This window comes from Carcharodon carcharias, chromosome 20 (genome assembly GCF_017639515.1).
Source record: "Carcharodon carcharias isolate sCarCar2 chromosome 20, sCarCar2.pri, whole genome shotgun sequence".
NCBI lineage: Eukaryota > Metazoa > Chordata > Chondrichthyes > Lamniformes > Lamnidae > Carcharodon > Carcharodon carcharias.
This window is the reverse complement of record NC_054486.1, coordinates 96,598,976-96,618,078: the sequence shown is the minus strand read 5'-3', so window position 1 is coordinate 96,618,078 and position 19,103 is coordinate 96,598,976. Positions and strand designations below refer to the sequence as shown.

The following is a 19,103-nucleotide window of genomic DNA, read 5'->3' as shown; positions in this document are numbered from 1 at the left end:
TATGAGATTCTCATGGTCCCTGCAGGTCAGATTATCATGTTCCACACAGCGTTTAAGAACCAGCATTTGCACTTATCCTTATAATCTTAAATCTTGTTCTTAATCAGATATGTGTCCAGATTTTTGTTTTCAATGTTAATTAACAAAGCATGAACCACTTCAATTGACAGGCTAGTCCTCGCATTCATTATTCTACTGGGAAAAACATTTTCTTCTGAACTCAAGTCATATTTGCCTCATCTTTTGATCCATTTCCTCCAAGTCACCTATTGTGCACCACAGTATTTAGACACCATCAAAAATAAAATTGCTTAATCACATTTTGCCCAAGTTGCTCCATCAGTTAAACCTGAAGTTGCATTGGCACTGGCAGTTGCAAAGCAAACTTTAGTTGAACTACCTGCTCTTTCAGGTTAAAGTGAAGAACTTCAACCATGTCTATCTACAGTTAAGAGGTTGTGCAGCAATTCAGAAAGTAGGATATTACAAAACAATACAAAGAGAAGGAATCTCCGGATTAGGCTTGCAATAAGTGCCTTGGGATGCTTTTTCACATTAAAGATATTTTAAAAATGAAAGTTACTGTATACAATTTTCAGATTGCTCAAACATGGGTTGGGAGAAAGTCTGGATTTCCAAGGCAGCTTCAGGAAGTTCAGCGTCATAAGTTTTAAATATTCTCTTAAACATCTGTAACCTGAAAGTGAAGGAAGCTTTATATTCGAAGGATTAACACAACAATTGTTTAATTTGTTTCCTTTTTAAGGCTGAGGCCATTTTTTCAAACGTTGTCATTCTTTACTTACCAAATGGCCAAAAATGCATGTTTTAAAAGTCAGCTTTTGCTGCCAGCAATCGAGATACATTGCTGTGGTCCATAAGTTTACTAACAGTCAAGTCTACTCTGCTCCACTCAATTTTTTTTTAATATTTATAAATATAAATGAATATATTTATTTTTTATCCATCCCAATTTGCTTCCATTTTATTCACCCCTTGCGCTTCCATGCTTAGCGAACTTGTTTCAAATCAATTTTGTTCATACCCAAACAATAAAACTAAAGAGCCATTGCATAAATTGGGCAAAAAGGGCCTCTTGACAACTTGGAATACTAACACTACTTTGTACTTTGCTGACAGAAAAATGCTTTCTACAGAAGTGGATAAACAAAAAATCCTGTCCACATAGCACCCAACATCATGTTTCTCTTCATTTCTCACTGCGAGTGTCAAATTCTTGCTGCATATGGCTCCACAGGCAGCAGACATTCTGCAGGATCTCACCCAACGATCACTCTATGTGTAAAAGGTAAGCATTGGCAGGAAAGCTTAAACATGGAGGCTGGGATTTTCTGGCCCCATGGGCAAGGTGGCGTACCAGCCAGAAGTCCATTGACTTGCGGTGGGACCGGAAGGTCCCGGCGGTGGGTGGGTGTGGAAAATCCTGCCCAGAGGGTATCGCAGCAGAGGCTCACTGTGTTTTTGTAAATGTCTGGTGTGGACACACTTTCAGCACAAGTTGCTGAATGGGGATCAGGCACATGAACCTTGGTTGATTGATACTCCCAAAGTGCTGAGACCACTTACAGCAGTGATACTGGCACCTGGGACGAACTCTTACTGATCTGCATGGCTCTGCTGCACACTGAATCAGTGGTTCATGGAGTAATTGGGGAGTTGATTAGTCCAAATTAAATTCTACCCACCTCAGAAATAGCTGTTGTCAATTGTGCAGACACAAAGCACAATATTAATAGAAGTTACTTCCAATATCATTCCCAATCCTAATTCATTTCCATTACTACAGATTTAGTTCTACTCTTTGTTGGTTTGGACCCGACCAGTGTAGAGCAATATATATATCCCAAGGAGTATGAGAATAAACTTGCATTTTTTGCAGCACATTTGCTTTTACATGTCCCAGATGCCAAGAACAAGGAAGTTTTACGTACTCGTGTTTTAACTGAATATAGTTGCTTTGTTACCCGGTCAACTTTAAAGACCAATGTGCAGATTTATTTCTAAAGATGCAATGTATACAGACACACACCCTCTAAAACAGTAATTCAAATGTTTGTAAAACTTATAAAGTTAATGGCCCAGTTTTGCAGCAGCCAATGTTATTCCCCTTGACCTCTTTCTCCATAGATCTTCAGCCCTCATTAAGATTACAGTTATTTCTACTGTGCATGAAATTACTGGCTCCCATGTTAGCTGATATCGTTAATGGCTCTCTCTCCCTGATATTGTCACGTTCTCCTTCAAATCTGCTATCACTCAGCTCCTCAAAAACCCAATCCATGACCCCTCTGTACTTGCAAACTCCTGTCCCCTTTCCCCTCCAAAATCATTTAATTATTTTTTTCTTTCATGGGATGTGGGCATCACTGGCAAGGCCAGCATTTGTTGCCCATCCCTAATTGCCCTTGAACTGAGTGGCTTGCTAGAGTCAGGGGGCAGTTAAATCAACCACATTGTTGTGGATCTGGAGTCACATTAGGCCAGACCAGGTAAGGATAGCAGACTTCCTTCCCAAAAAGGCATTAGTGAACCAGATCGTTTTTTATGACAATTGATAATAGCTGCCATGGTCACCATTATTGAGACTAGTCTTTTGTTACAAATTTTTATTAATTGAATTTAAATTCCGCCAGCTGCCTTAGAGTTAGGAAGATATAATAATTATCATAATGTTATTGGAATTTATTGTAGAGTAATAGTGGTGTGTGCGTGTGTGTGTGTGTGCGTGTGTGTGTGCGTATATGAGTGAGAGAGAGAGAGAGAGAGAGACAAGCTGGTCTGAAGGCTTTGACATATCAGAAGATAAGCTAGGTTTGAAATGTTGAGTAGGTAAACATGGGGGAAGTTTTTGAATGTAAAGGTGAAAAGGGAACACTTGCATTGTTAAATAAACCAGACTAGCTTTAATTAAAAAGCAGAAATGAAATGTTACATCTAACCAGGAGAAGACAAGAAATGGTGTGTTTATTTTACCCAAAGATTACTGGTAAAATTGCTACCACGATAGATTTTATCACTAGAGAGGTAAAATCCAAAGACATGGTGAAACAATGGGAATTTGTATTCAAAGGGGAAAACGTGTACAAAGGAGCAAATGTTGTGTGTAAGGGCAGGTACTCCAAGATCTAACACAAGGGTGAAAAGCCTCCAGCATCTAAGCCTCAAGCTGCTGTCTTCAAGGAACTGAAGCTGAGAAAAACTCACTTTCAATTCAGGGTATTGTGTGTTACTTTGCCTGGGTCTTTTAAAATCTATGTGTCTCATTGTTGCCTTAACAGAGGTGTAACTGGGATTTAGATTAACTAGGGGGTTTAGAAGTTGTCATAGTAGTAATTTGTAGACCGATGTATGTGCTTAAAATCATTTCTTCTATTAATAAAGGTTTAGTTTTGTAAGAAACCTATAAGACTTGGTGGCCGCCTTTTTACTGAATTCAATGTCTGCACCTCGAAATAAGTACAAACTGCAAAGAGTTGTAGTAGCTGCTTCAACTTTCCCTCTGGGATTTGGGCAGTTTGGCATCCGCCTGCCATAACACTCAGTGGGATTTGAACCCATGTCCCCAGAGGATTAGCCTGGGTCTCTGGATTACCAGTCAAGTGACATCACCACTACGTCACTATCTTCTCCACAAATGCATTGTTGTCTCCAAAATCTGTGCCCAGCTTTCCAAGAATTCCATCTTTAAATCTCTCCAATCAAGTTTCCAAAGCTGCTGTGGCACCAAAATGGCGAGGAGACGTGAGTGTGAATATGAGAGAGAGAGAGAGAGAGAGTGCGAGAGAGAAAGTGTATGAGTTTCAAGGGAAGAAGATGGAATACCAAAATCGGTTATTACATTTCTAATAAACAAGTTTACACCAGCAAAGCAAAGCATTACCTTGTTTTTTAAGATCTTCCAGTTGCTCCTCTTTCAGATCCAACTGTTCAGCTAGTCTTGATGCAGAATCGAGAGCATCATTTGCTTCCTTTAAATGTTGCTGCAACAGGAGGAAAACAGTTAACAATCAATTGCTAAATACTGGTGGAAAAAAGAATAATTTCTAATGAATGCTGAAAATTGGTGCGGTAGATATGTTGAAGTCTAAATAGAAAATGTGGTCTGATATTAAATTAAATTCATCATTTTATGGTATCTAAATGCAAACAAAATTCCAACATGTTATTTCTCAATGATCACACAGATCCCCAAATCAAGCAAGTTAAACTGGAGCGAGAGGCACAGATGCTATAACACAGAGGTCATTTGACCCAACCAATATATGCGGGCTCTTCTCCTCCACTAAGCAAGCAGTGCTAGTCACATTTATCCACTGCAATCCAATACTTTTGGCGTTTTCCTTCATCCACCTAAACAATCCAATCTAATTCTTATAGCAAACTAATATTTATTATTACTAGTATTATTATATTTATATTAGTACTATTATTTAGCATTATTATAGCGAATTTCGTATTCATTTTTGCTGAACTGCATGCAATCAGTGACACTAGGAGATGGGGCGGTGAGGCAGGGCAAGGAGGCGAGGCGATATGGCTGGGGGACCGAGGAGGCGGGGCAAGGGGATGTGAGTGTGAATATGTGAGAGAGAGGGAGAGAAAGTGAGAGAGAAAAAGAGGCATAGAAAACGAAAGATTTTCACAATTGATTTTGCCCAGGTACAATTGAGAGCCTTTCATAAGAACGTGACCACAGGAAGCAAAACTAGTTAATAGTTTCAGCTCAGAAACTGCAGTTAAGTACAGAGGGGTCTAACAGCTGCCAAAAACAGATTTTGGGCTCCTTGGATATGCCAACAAGAGGCCTAATATCTCTTTTAAAATATAAATGGAAAATGGTGTTGGGATTAGCAGCCCATGAATGGTCTAACAGATGGGCCATTAATGATGCTGGAATCTACCCCCAGAAAGGCATGTTTTTAATTAAATTTACCTCAATGTGGGGCTTAGAGGTGCCAGAGCAAGCAGTGAGCTGCCTCTGAGACAGTAACAGTGGTCCACAGCTTGCTGATCCTATACTAATAAGGCCTGTGGTGGGTTTTGTCATGGTCCAGCTGATGGCCTCATTAAATAGAAAGTAATCATTTTCACATCATAATACAGTATGTTCCCATTTAAATAGGGCAATGTTAATGCTGCTTTGTTTCAACAGGGTTAATAGGGCCGGTAACCTCGCTAAGCGTTGTGCAAGTCATTCTAACATAATTTCCCCGTGCCCGACCCACTCTCTCACTGAACCTCGTGCTCTCTGACACACTGACACTGCTTGCCTCTCCTGAACCTATATTCCCATTCAAAATCCAGATTCATTCTGATGCCAGAGCTCTGAGGTTGTGAAAGTGAAGTCCTGATGGTGCAGAAGTGCCAAGTTGGGGCTGTTATTTAAAAAAAAAACTGACTGCTGACGCTGCTCCTCCTGTCTCTCGCCACTCACCTCCAGAGCCCTTGCTTACAGTGAGAGTCCTGGAGAAGGAAGCAGGGAGCGGGAGCATTTTAAAAAAATAGATTGCAACAGCTCCAGCTCAGAATTTCTGCACTATTGGGACTTGCACTTTTACAATCTGTAACTCCGACATAAGATTGGATCGGATCTGGAACGGACTTGCAGGTTCAGGGAAGGAAAGCAGTGAAGGGGTGAGTCAGAGCGGGAGGTTTGGCGAGAGGATGGGTCGGGCATGGGGAGAGGCCACAAGTTAGAGGGTCAGGGTCAGGGAGAGGTAGCAAGCCAGAGGGTCACGGAGTGGGAGGTTTGGGAAGCAGGATTGATGGAGAACAGGAAGTACTGCAAGTACAAAGCTACATTTTTCTTTTATATTGTTTAATTTATTTTATTTTAAAAATTATTTCATTTAGCAACTTAGGAATTTAGCAACGTAAAGTTTTTCAAATTACATACAGGGTATCATGGTTTAATGTTTCTTTTTTTCTGATAAAGGAGGTCCTAAGAATCTAACTCCAATTTTAGCATTGATTTCTATGGGAACCTGTTTCACTCAAAGTTGTTTTATTGAAAAGGAAATTTCAAGATTTTCAAGAACAATTTAAAGTGAGGACTTATTGTACTTAAAACCAAAAAATACACTGGAAGTGGTTGAAAACAAGTATGATGCAAGCTCAGTTCTATTCTTTTTGGCTGCAACATTTTCAAATGGAGCTTGTATACTTTCTAAGTTACGCAAGTTACTATAATAGTTGGTCCAAATTCCATGCTGGCACTTTATGCCTCCAAATAATTGACGCTAAGCATGCTGCTTTTTCTTGTTACTGTCAACTTGATTGAGGCAATCCAGGCTTTTCGCAGATGTCAGTTGAACAAGGCTGCTCATCATGTTTAAATCAATGGATTCAACCCAGAGATCTAAAACTAATTAAAAACATTTCTGAATGCAATATTCAAGGCTTTTGGTGCAGACACTTTTGAAAAGGAGCATCAGTACAGGGAGTCAGGAAATGATTCAACTAGTTTGAGAGCAAAACTGCAATTGATAGAGCACGAGGCTGTTGAAATCTACTAATCAGATAGGTTTCAAAGGATTAAACTTAACAGCCCCTGGAAACTCTAAAGCCACTTTAGAGCACCGTAAACTCTTCTGGCAGATTATTTAGAACAAAACCTATCCTTTTTCGAGAACCCTGTCATAGAAACAATTGCCCCTAAAAACAGCCTCTCCAACTGGAATTCACCAAGGTCCTTCAACAGTATCTTCCAAACCCATGACCACTACCATCTAGAAGGGCAAAGACAGCAGATAGATGGGAACACCACCACCTGGAAATTTCCCAAGTCACTCACCATCCTGACTTAAAAATATATTGCCGTTCCTTCATTGTCACTGGGTCAAAATTCTGGAACTCCCTTCCTATGAGCACTGTGGGTGTACCTATACCACATGGACTGAGGCGGTTCAAAAAGGCAGCTCACCACCACCTTTTCAAGGGCAACTAGGGATGGGCAGTAAATGCTGACTCAGCCAGCAAAGTCCACATCCCATGAATGAATGAAAAAGTCTTGAATACAGAAACTAATTCTTCCACATTCTTTCTGTCCTAGTTACAAACGTTGGGGACCATGATTTTGCATACACCACACAATAATCTTCAGATCCAAAATCCCATCTGGCTCTTAGAAGCTCATGTACACTTCAGCAGCTAGAGGCCAAAGTCACGCAGCAACACATCAGTAAGCCACAATACAAATTATGGTGATCTGTCCCCACTCCTCCTTGGTGAATTTGTACAAAATGTCTGTTACCATGCTGCCTTTTTACTGCAAACCACATTAACGAGGTTCGTGCAGTATGATGACAACAACCAATTTCAGCAGTAAAGGCAAGAATCATTGTTTTAAGATTTATGATTTTCTATCTCTCCCCACCCCCACAAAACATGAAGATTACTGAATAAAAACAGAAGTGAAAGGCTAAATGACTAAACCAGTGCTAACCATCAGCATGTATTGGGAACTGTTACTCTCTCCATTCCATTTGCTATTAGTTTGGGTCCCTTTGTGTGGTCTTATTTTTATCACGATGCAAGGCGCATAAACACTGGTTTGGGCCAGTTGGGTCAGATGGTCTATTTTCTTTGCTGTACGTTTTATGTAGTTCTATGCACGATACAATTTTGCTCCCATATTTGCTTTTCTCTCCCTATCTCCCTAAATGAATAAAAGTCTAGTGTCTTCAGAAATAATGAATCAATCTAGTACCTTATTGGCTAGACCATCCAAAAAGGTCCAACAGAAAAGCTGAAAGCACCCCTGGAATGATCAACTTTTGTTTTCACAGGAATGTGTAATTACCACATTAAGATTAGCAACAGCTGGTTAAAACTCTTGGCAGCACTGAAGTGTACATTGGCAGAATTTCAGCAATCGAAACAAACGTTCGCATTAAAAAAATCAATGGCACTAAAGTAGTAGCCATGGATAGATGACATGATCATAGGGCAGTATCCAATCAACCAGTTCAGGTGACATTGTGTATGTTCACAAAGTGAACCCAGTGCTAAACAAATTACTGTCAAACACCCAATTATTAAAGCAAAGAAAAATAACTGATACAATATAGGTCGCTACAAGATATCACCGATGTAAAACCCCACAGGATAGCAGAGTGTTTTTGAATGGCAAATTACAGTAAGATTCACTATCCACTGATTATTCTTATATTTACACCTAGTTAGAAAATAGAAGTTAAATTTGCTCCTTACCTCTAACTCTGTGACTGTTTTCTCAAGACTTGATGATTTCTTCTTCCACTCTGCAATGTCTTTCTGATATTTCTCCAATTCAGCTGCATACATCGCTTTCTCCTCTACACAGGCATATGAATTGGCACAAAAATACACGTGCTGATTAAATCAAATAAAGTGAGCACTGCCTGTCTACATAAGTAACCTGGAATTTACTACCTTCATTTAAGCTTTCTTTCATGCAAAATGGGTGTCACTGGCAAAGCAAATACTGATTGCCCATTTAAACCAGCCTTTGGGGGGCAGGAGGTAGAACTGCTGAAGTCCATGTGGGTTAAAGCTTTTTGCATCAGCTTTTTAATACAACTGACTGGCTTGTTAGGTCATCTCAGAAGACAGTTAAGAGTAAACCAGATTACTGTGGGGTCTGGAGTCACCTACAGGCCAGACCAGGTAAGGATGGTAGTTTTACTCACCCAGAATGGATATTAGTGAACCAACTGGGTTTTTATGACAATCCGGTGGTTTGATGGGCTCCAATACTAATACTAGTTTTTTTAATTTCAGATTTATTTAATTAACTAAATTTAAACTCCTAACTCTGTGGTGGGATTTGAACTCACGTCTCTGGATTATTAGTAATAAGACCACCATGCTACTGCATCCTAATCAAGATCTTGCGCTTACTATCAAAAGAAAATTAAAGATCCAAAGCGGAAAAAGAACAATCAGAACAGAATCCAGTTAGCTCATGATGGGTTATTTTACAATAACCCTTAGAGGCAAAAACACTATTTAATAAAGGCACTGTATTTTATCAACTGTGCAAAGAAACGAGGATTTTAAATAGTAGAAGTTGAGGTTTGCACACTCGAGAAGATGGTGAGGATGAAAAGACATATTGAGGAACAGAACTCAAATTCAGTAGCAGAGTTGGGCTTGGATGGAACATTAAAAAGTCAGGTTTTCACCTTGGATCTACTGAGCATTTAATTAAATATTAGTTTAACAAATACAATTTACCAATAGATATAAGCATTTACAATAATAATAATACTGCATGCAACTGGTTACCAAAGCATCCCTGTTTGCATTTAATGACTACTAATAAAATAGACAATTATAGATTTAAACAATTTAGTAATCATTAACACTAGGTGCAGCAGACAAATAAAAAGCAATTGCATAGTGAGTCACATACTGTGGAGGAACGTTGCCTATGACTATGCAAATAGATAAGTTAAATGAGCTGTAAAGCTACAACACAATAATGCAGCATGAAATTTAGCACTACAACTCTCATTCCTGCTCAGGATTAAAAATCATGGGGTCTTGTTTGCAGTACGTGTACTATCTAAAATTAAACTGAGCAAAGACATGCAGAGCAAGATCAAAGATTCAACCTTCAATTTATTTTGAGTTAACTGATCACAATCAGGGGGGTAATGCAGTGCTACATTTTTCTCAATATCCCATAAATCAGTCACTGAGGGTAGAGCAAAAACTAGATTAAATTAAACATTTATTAATCGAAGAAATCATTTTAAGCACATACATAGGTCTACAAATTACTACTATGATAACTCCTAGCTCCCCTAATTAATCTAACTCCCATTAAGGCAACAATAAAACACGGATTTAAACAGGCCCAGGCAAAGTAACATGATACCCTGAACAGTCGAATTCAAAGTGAGTTTTCTTAACTTCAGTTCTTGCAGACAACAATTTGGGCACAGAGGCTGGAGGCTTTTTCACACTTGTTAGATCTTAGAATGCCTTCCCTTGCACAAAACCCTCTCTCCTTTATACATATCTTCCTCTTTGAATGCAAATTCCCATAGTTTCATTGTGTCTTTGGACCTTACCTCTCTAATAAAAACATATCATAGTACCAATTTTACCAGTAATCTTTGGGAAAAATAAACACACTGTTTCTTAACTTCTCCTGGATAAATGAAACATTTCACCCCCTCTTTTGAATTCAAGCTACACTGGTTTGTTTAAAATTGCGAATGTTCCCTTTATACCTCACATTCTAAAACTTTACCCATATTTACCAATTTTGCATTTCAAACCTAGCTTCTCTTCTTACATCAAAGCCTTCAGACCAGCTGTCTGTAATTCAATTAAGTCCCATACACACAAGCACAAACACATATAGACACAGACCCCAATATTACTCTACTTTACATTAAATTCCAAATAACATAATGAAAAGTATTATATCTTCTTGACAGATGTTACTAGTGTCCTCTACAGTGAAGATAGAAGCAAAATACCTGTTTAATTCATCCGCCAACTCCCTCTTTTCCAATATCAATTCCCCAGATGCACTCTCTAAGGGACCAAAGCTCACTTTGTTAACTCTTTTCTTATTTAAATATCAATAGAAACTCTTACTATCCGTCTTTATATTACTAGCTAGCTTTATCTCGTACTCCAATTTTTCCCTCATTAACCTTTTTGTCATTCTTTGCTGGTCTTTATATTCTTTCTAATCTTCTGACGTGCCACCTGTCTTTGCATAATTATACGCTTTTTCTTTAAGTCTGATACTGTCTTTAACCTTTTTAGTTAACCACAGATGGTGGGCCCTCTCCTTGGAATTTTTCTTTCTCATTGGAATATATATATTCTGTGCATTCTGAAATGTCCCTTTAAATGCCTGCCACTGAACTTCTATTGACATATCCCTTAACCTCATTTGCCAGTTCACTTCTTTTTCACTCTGCTTTCATGCCCTCATAATTACCCTTATTTAAGTTTAAAATGCTAGTCTTGGACGCACTCTTTTCTCCCTCAAACTGAATGTAAAATTCAATAATATTATGATCACTGCTACCTAGGGGTGCCTTCACTAGGAGGTTATCAATTAATCCTATCTCGTTGCTCAATACAAGGTCTAGCATACCCAGCTCTCTGGTTGGCTTCAGAACGTGTTCTAAGAAACTATCCCAAAAACATTCTATGAACTCATCTACGCTACTTTTGCCCATCTGATTTTTCCAATCTATATGTAGATTAAAATCCCCCATGATTATTCCTGTACGTTTCTGGCAAGCTCCCATTATCTTATTTTTTATTCTCTGTCCTACTGTGTAGTTTCAAGGGGGCCTGTACACCACTTCCACAAGTGACTTCTTGCCTTTATCATTCCCATCATCTCAATCCAAACCTCTTCCACATCCTGGTTTCTTGAACTTAGGCCATCCCTCTCTCATGTGCTAATACCATCATTAAGAGCTACCCCTCCACCTTTTCCTAACTTCCTGCCCTTCCTAAATGTCACATACCCTTCAGGTCCTAATCTACGTCTTCCTGTAGCCATGTCTCTGTAATAGCTATCATATCGTACTTATTTATTTATATTTGCGCTATCAGCTCATCAGGAAGGGAGATAAAAGCTGTCTGACCAGGCCTGCGGTGAGGAGTTAAATAGACAAGCTAAGGTGGCTCAACAGTCTACTCATGCATTGTGTATTCCAACTTGGCATGGGACTTGATCATTTTCAATTCATACTTCATTAAAATCTCACAAACAGGATACTCTGAAATGCTATGTACCAACCAGATTATTTTAAAACAAATCTCAAGTTGATATTTTTACTTAGTATCAACTAGTAGTTTTTATGCCATACTTCTATCAATTCCATAGAATTCATCATCAGACATTACATTATTTAGAGCCAAGTTGTTGATTTGCAGATACTATGCTTCCCTATGATTACTTGTCCTCTTCCAGTTTCTCTCACAACTCCATACACCTGCTGCTATATAGTTCATTGCAATAGTTTGGGTTGAAGGTTCAGACTATTTGATCTTACACTTTCAAAGTGGCAAATCCGCTTTTTCTGTTACCACATCTAACTGTGGCTTAAATGAGTTGTGTTCTGGTTTCAACTACTCTTCTAAGTCATCCATTCCAACTACTGAGCGGATCTTGGCTGTATGGATTTCATTCTGAAATATTATTTAAAAGCATTTCTTCTTGGAAAACCTTTTGGTCTCCAGATGGCCAGAAACAAATGCTTTTTATCTCTGACCCCATGATTAGTCTTATAATTAGTCGTTTGGTAGTACAGAATTTGAATATTGATGAAAGAAAGAAGAGACATGGCAAAGCATTTCATCTTGCACTCATTAGGACAGTTCCAAAAATAAGGGGGAAAGAATAAGAATAAGGGGGAAAACAACAATTTGTGCCATGTGAGGAGTGTGCTGGTTGGTTGGCAAGTGGCTTTGCCATGGAGAATGCATCACTGATTGTGACTGACAGTTAACTGACAAGCATTATTTGACATTTAAACCGGGCAGCTTGAACCTGATTGGTCAAGGCATTGCCCGGAGGAATGAGTCAGCGAATGGTTGTCACTTATTTTATTCAGCTGAAACAGGTGCAATGTATGCACATGTCCTTTCTGTCTGCAAAGAACAGGGCCTTGTGTATTAAGATATGTAGCTTCCAGTACACACAGATGTGCCACATTGCAAGCCCAAGTGACAATCTTAAATTGGTTGTCAGCGTAATTCTTAGCACATTGAGGATAATTTAGCAAATGTTGTCCAATTGCGGAATCACATCTAATGCTGGACACGGTTTTGAGTTTTGCAAGCACAGGCTGGTTGGGTACAGTCTGTACCCTGCCCATTGCGAATAGCGGCTGGGACATGCTGTTTGATATAATCCACCAGTCTTTGGGACGTACAGCCTACATACCTAGCATCACACTAGCACTGAAATTCATATACCTCATTACTCATTTGTGTGATAGGTAGAACGTCTTTTAGGTTTGAGGGCTGCATCCTGTTAGTGGTGAAGATCACCCAAATTGCTGCTGCATAGTAGCAGTGTGAAACAGCTAGCTTCACCTGTTGCTCAAACCTTTGAGATACCTTGCCTTTCCACGTTATTTGGAGGTAGACTGGGCACTTTTCAAGACCAAAAACCTTAGGCCCGTTCATGGGTTTGCATGATATTCAGCACGAAATGATCCTACAGGATGTCTTTGACCCACCCTATTTCAGCGTCAAGCTTGCATGGTGAACAAATGGCTCGGGTCCCATTTACAAGATTGCTGATAAGACCAACCTTATAGCGTGTGGAACTGTAAGAAACCCAGTGTGTATATTGGCCTGTGAAGGTAGGCTTGCAGTAGACCATGGTAGAGAATCCTCTGGCAGGTTTCTCAACTAGTATGTCAAGGGAGTTAATTTGACTGCTCCATTGCAAAGGTGAATTTGAGTGCAGGACGGAGCCCACTAAGACATGTAAGGAAATTGTTACATGCAGCTGCAGATTTAAATATAGCAAGCATATCATCCACATATCGGAAATATGCGAGGTGTAGGAGGTTAAGTGTCATTCCATCGAAGACATGTTTCTCATGGAACCCAACAAAGAGTTTGCAAGAGCTGGGCCTAGAGGGGATCCCATGGCAACGCCATCCATTTGAACTCAACTGTGCGAGTTGCCGAGTTCAATGAATACTGATTCACGCAATGATGGTGGGTCTCGACTGCCATAATACAGTGCTGCAGCGCAAATATCGATGGCTTCCTTATGTGGAACATTGGTGAATAGGCTAGCAATGTCAAATCAGCACATGGATACAGCATAGTAGCATAGTTATCAATCTGCAAGTCCTGTATGGCCTTCGCAAATGTGAAAAATTGGACAACAGGTGTTTCACGCTGCTACTATGCGGCAGCAACACAAGCGGTATTCGCCATTGACAGGATGCTGCCCTCAAGCCAAAAAAGGTGTTCTGCCTATCACACAAATTAGTAATGTGGTATATGAATTTCAGAGCCAGCGTGGTGCTAGGTATGCAGGCCATACCTCCCAAAGACTGGCGGATTGTATCAAACAGCATGTCCCAGCTGCTGTTCGCAACTGTACCCAACCAGCCCGTGCTTGCAAAACTTAAAACAGTGTCCAACGTTAGATGTGATTCCATGATTGGACAACATTTGTTCAATAATCTTCAATGTGCTAAGAATTATGCTGACAACCAAGTTAAGATTGTCAGCCGGGCTTGCAATGTGGCGCATTTGCATGTACTGGAAGCTACATATATTAATACACAGGGCTCTGTTCTTTGCAGACAGAAAGAATGTGTACATACATTATGCCTGTTTCAGCTAAACATAATAAGTGACAGCCATTTGCTGACTCATTCCTCAGAGCAGTGCCTTGACCAATCAAGGTCAAGATGCCTGGTTTAAATTTCAAACAATGCTTGTCAGTTAACTGTCAGTCACCATCAGCAATGCATTCTCCATGGCAGTGCCACTTGCCAAACAATCAGCACTCTCCTCACATACAGTATAAATTATTGTTTTTCCCCTTATATTGGTGTTCATGCGAGTGTCCTGATGAGTGCTTAGACCTGTCTCTTTTTTCAGCAATACTCAAGTCTTAGAATTTTACCATTCATTATGCCCGTTATCCAAAAATCAATTCATGAATTGAATATTGTCAATGAACTTTGAATACTGCTTATATCACTGAGGAAATCAATAAGGAATGTACAACAGTGGTTTACAGATTATCCCACATAAAGCAGTAAACTCTGTCTGCTTTAAAATACTGTATTAATAAATTCCAAGACATTGTGCCATGAAGTTATACGAAACAGGGTCACATCTTCGTTCCACATTATGGAGAAGCCATTATGGAAGGTGCTGAGTCAGGATTATTTAATTTGAGGATGTGGGAAGGAATACACAAAAACTGGAGAATCACTCCATACATACAACCTCTGCCCCCTAGTGTCAAAGTTAGTAGTATAACAGGCTACTTGCTCTTCAACCTACTTACTGGTTTGGATAGAAAGGTCTCTGTTGCACGGGTCGATGTTAAAATCATTAAATGGGAGAGTGGGAAGGGAAGCTGGTAAAATTTAAGCAGTCAAGTAAAACTTTTCAGTTAACCTTCTATCCAATTAGATCCACCCCTAAATATAGCCACTTTTGATATTTGCACAGTTTAAATAAAGGCTTACCCTGCTGGAATTGCTCTATCACCATCTGCAGGTTTGTCAGTGACATTGCATACTGCTTCACTTGTTCTTGAGACATATTCAATTGCATCACTGCTTCATCTCGCTGTTTTGCAATAGTTTGAAGTTGCTCCTGCAAGGACTCCACTTGAAGACTGGCTTGGTGGCTGTCAGAAGAAAATCATGCAGCTTGGGTCATTTGAATTTTCTAAGACACACCAAGTATCACTTATGCCATCAGTTAAACTGGTTTGAAAGCACTGACATGTGAAGAAGCTGAATTTACATCTCCAGTTTTTTTATTTAATTCATTTACAGGATGTGGGCGTCGCTGGCTGGGCCAGCATTTATTGCCCATTCCTAATTGCCGGTGGTGAGCTGCCTTCTTGAACTGCTGCAGTCCATGTGGTGTAGGAACACCCACAGTGCTGTTCCAGGATTTTGAACCAGTGAAAGTGAAGGAACGGTGATATATTTCCAAGTCAGAATGGTGACTGGCTTGGAGGGGAAACTTCCAGGTGGTGGTGTTCCCATGTATTTGTTGCCCTTGCCCTTCTAGATGGTAGCGGTCATGGGTTTGAAAGGTGCGGCCTACGGAGGCTTGGTGAGCTCCTGCAATGCATCTTGTAGATGGTACACATTGCTGCCACTGTGCGTCAGTTATGGAGGAAGTGAATGTTTCTGGATGGAGTGCCAATCAAGTGGATGGTGTCAAGCTTCTTGAGTATGGCAACACTGCACAGTGTTATGATTTCAGTGTGCAAACTGTAAACCAAAATAACTAAATTTATCAAGCGATTCCCAAATGAAGAAATTACCAACAAGATTTCACGTTTTGTAACTTTTACTTTAACAGAAATCAGAATTAATGTAAATTAAACATGAATTAACAGGCAAATTATGGTTGGTACAAGCTCTAAATTACACATGTAATAACAAGTACAACAAAGACTATCTCACAAGATTACACACATTCACATCACTCCCCACATAAACATGGCCTACACGCAATTTCAAGGTCTTACCAACTCCAATGTGTTGGATCCCTCACTTTTCTCTCTCAATGGATTTGGTCACGAGTCACCTACAACAGTAGCTCCACTCCTTCCCTGGAGACAGTAATAACTAAAGGTGACCAACTGTCCCAGATTTTCTGGGACCATCCCGTAATTTGATCTTAGGTCCCATATCCTGAGTCAGGCTTTCCTGGATTTCTAGTGCCTCAGCAGTCCCTTTCTTCGCATATGCGTTGGGCGCAGGTTTGTGGCTTTGATCGGGGCTGGCCTGCGAATGTCCAGGGGATGGATCGGCAGGTGACAGCATCAGAATCACGGCAGGTTGCATGCCTGCCGACACACCAATTCCCCAACTCACAGGTTTGTTAGCATGCCAACCCTCCCCCACCACTGCTCTCTCAGGCTCCAGGCTCTCAAGCATTCCCCTCACCCCACCCTTCTCACATTCACCAGTCCACCGCCCTCACTCCCCTCACTCTCTTGGATTCACCAGCACCTGTACAGCAAATTGTCCCCTATTTTTTCTGCTAGAGTTGGTCACCTTGCCTTAGCTAGGTTCATGGCAGTCTTGGTGGCACAGATTCTGACTGATGTGTACTTTTTAGTGCAATATTTGCTCTGAGACTATTTAATCACTAAATCAATAGTGTTTCCATTTATTTTATTCAGGTTCCTGCAGATATATGGAATAAAGGCACACAGCTTTTGCCATTTTACATATACTGTAAGGTTATCTTGACCTTTTTTCCACTTGTATGAATCCAATTCTTGAATTCCACCACCTTACGACTTTATTACCAATTGAACCAAACCAGGAGCTTGTTCAAGCCCAATTCAAGGAATTGAGCACATAAATCCAGGTTGAACCACAAAGCAAGTGCTGCACTATGAAAAGACACATCCTTTGGATAAAAGTCAAAACCATGAAACTTATTCTGCAAGTGCAGGCAGATGTTAAAGATCAATGGTACTACTGAAAGAAGAGTAGTAAGTTCTCCAGTCTTGGTCTATGCTCAACCTATCCGTTTGACAAAGCTTTTGGTCATCTAGTACTAATATCTTCTTTCGTGTCCAATTTTGCTTTATAATATTCCTGTGGATGTTTGATGTCAAAGATGTTATGTAAGTACAAGTTTTGCTGTTATTCGTTCCTCAACCAATGCCACCAAAATTGTTGGTCAATGCAGTACTTCATTACAAATTTTAAATGAGAAACTAACATTTATATAGTGCTATTTACAACCTCAGGATGTTCTCAAGTGCCTTACTCCTATTGAACTAATTTTGAACTGTTGCAATGCAAGAAACATGGCCATTTGTGCACAGTAAACTCCCGCAACAGCAATGTGATGATGGCTAGATAATTTGTTTTAGTGATGTTGATTCAGGGATAACTACTGACCAGGTCCCCTGTTCTTCTTTGAAATAGTGCCATGGGATCTTTTATATCTTCCTCATAGAACAGGCAGTGACAAGGTGTTTTAACATCTGAAAAACACGTTGGGGCATTTCTGGCAGACATGATAGCCATTATAAATGCAAAAATCTTTATTTCTTCCTGACCCAACATTGCCTGAGCATGTGTATTTGCCAGGGGTTGTTTGATCAGGGCCATGATTGTAGTTCAACTTTCCCCTCCTCCTAGCTTGGGATCATTGAGCCAACTGTAATGAACTCACAAATGCACTAAAATCAGCTGAGTGCACAGCAAGAGCTGAATCTGGAATCCTGTGTGACTCAATATCATTCACCTATTTTATGAACTTGTTACATGAATTATCCTCCTTTTCTCAACACTGAGCAGCTGTTGACTGACTGGCAATCAGGTATATCATCTTTATCTCTGCAGAAGTCTTTAGTCAGCCAGACTTCCATGTGATGCTATAACTGAGATTAGTGATTCACTGTGAAACAAATCATAGCCCAAATTTATGTCACACTGTGCACCATATATAGGACATGTTAAGCAATTCAGCATCTTTACTAATTACTATTAGAATCTATTATTTAGTAAAAAGGCTTTACATCTACCTGGCATTTTCCACAGCACAAGATGATGATGCCAACTTCTCCCCCAGGAAATTAGCCCTCTTCCTTAGCTCAGCCTCTCGGTCCTCAGCTGCCAAGGCCTCTTTGGTGTATGACTCTTCCATTTCAATTAAGTGGTGTCGCAATCGCTGCAAATCCTGGTTTAAACGCTGCTCCTTATCACGCGTGTGCTGCAACTAAAATAAGACGACATTACCATCAACATCCCAGTGTGTTTGATAAGATTTCTAATTATCTTTCTCCAAGATAATAAATTACACAGAAATCAGAGACAGACAGCCATTGGGAACTTAATAGAATGTCAGGACTAAGGGAGAGTAAGGCTATATATACAGTAAGTGTCTACGTTCACAAAGTGCAAGTGACATCAAGCATGTAGTTAGTTCTCCCTTCTAGCCTATTGTCTGCACTCACCAAACTTAAGTGGCCAATCTACATTGTCCTGATACAAAGACAAAATACTGTGGATGCTGAAATTTTAAATTAAAAACAGAAAATGCTGAAAATACTCAGCAGGTCTGGCAGCATCTATGGAAGGAAACAGAGTTGACATCTCAGGTTGATGACTGTTCCTCTCCACAGATGCTGCCTGATCCGAGTACTTCCAGCATTTTCTGCTTTTACTCCTTTGCCCTGAAGTTAATGAGAACCCAGATTATTCTGAGTCTAGCAATCTGCTACTTGCTTCACCAAATCAACTGAGCCAACTGCAACACACCCTGAAACATATTCAGTTACTGTGCAATGCACATCTCTGAATGCTGTTTTGTGCTCAATTGCACAGGCCTATGACACTAAAAAGTCCTTACAAGTAATATACCAT

General features: G+C 39.9%; 1 protein-coding gene across 3 annotated transcripts in view; it reads right to left on the bottom strand.

Moving 5' to 3' along the window:
- The window catches only part of trip11 (thyroid hormone receptor interactor 11), a 107,041-nt gene that overhangs the window by 26,779 nt on the left and 61,159 nt on the right, over positions 1-19,103 (bottom strand). For all 3 annotated transcript variants that reach the window (XM_041213925.1, XM_041213926.1, XM_041213927.1), the window contains exons 13-16: positions 18,263-18,456; positions 15,219-15,382; positions 8,233-8,336; positions 3,902-4,001 (exon numbers count right to left, since the gene is read on the bottom strand). In XM_041213925.1, the coding sequence (XP_041069859.1) occupies positions 3,902-4,001; positions 8,233-8,336; positions 15,219-15,382; positions 18,263-18,456 (562 nt within the window). The remainder of the gene's footprint in view (positions 1-3,901; positions 4,002-8,232; positions 8,337-15,218; positions 15,383-18,262; positions 18,457-19,103) is intronic.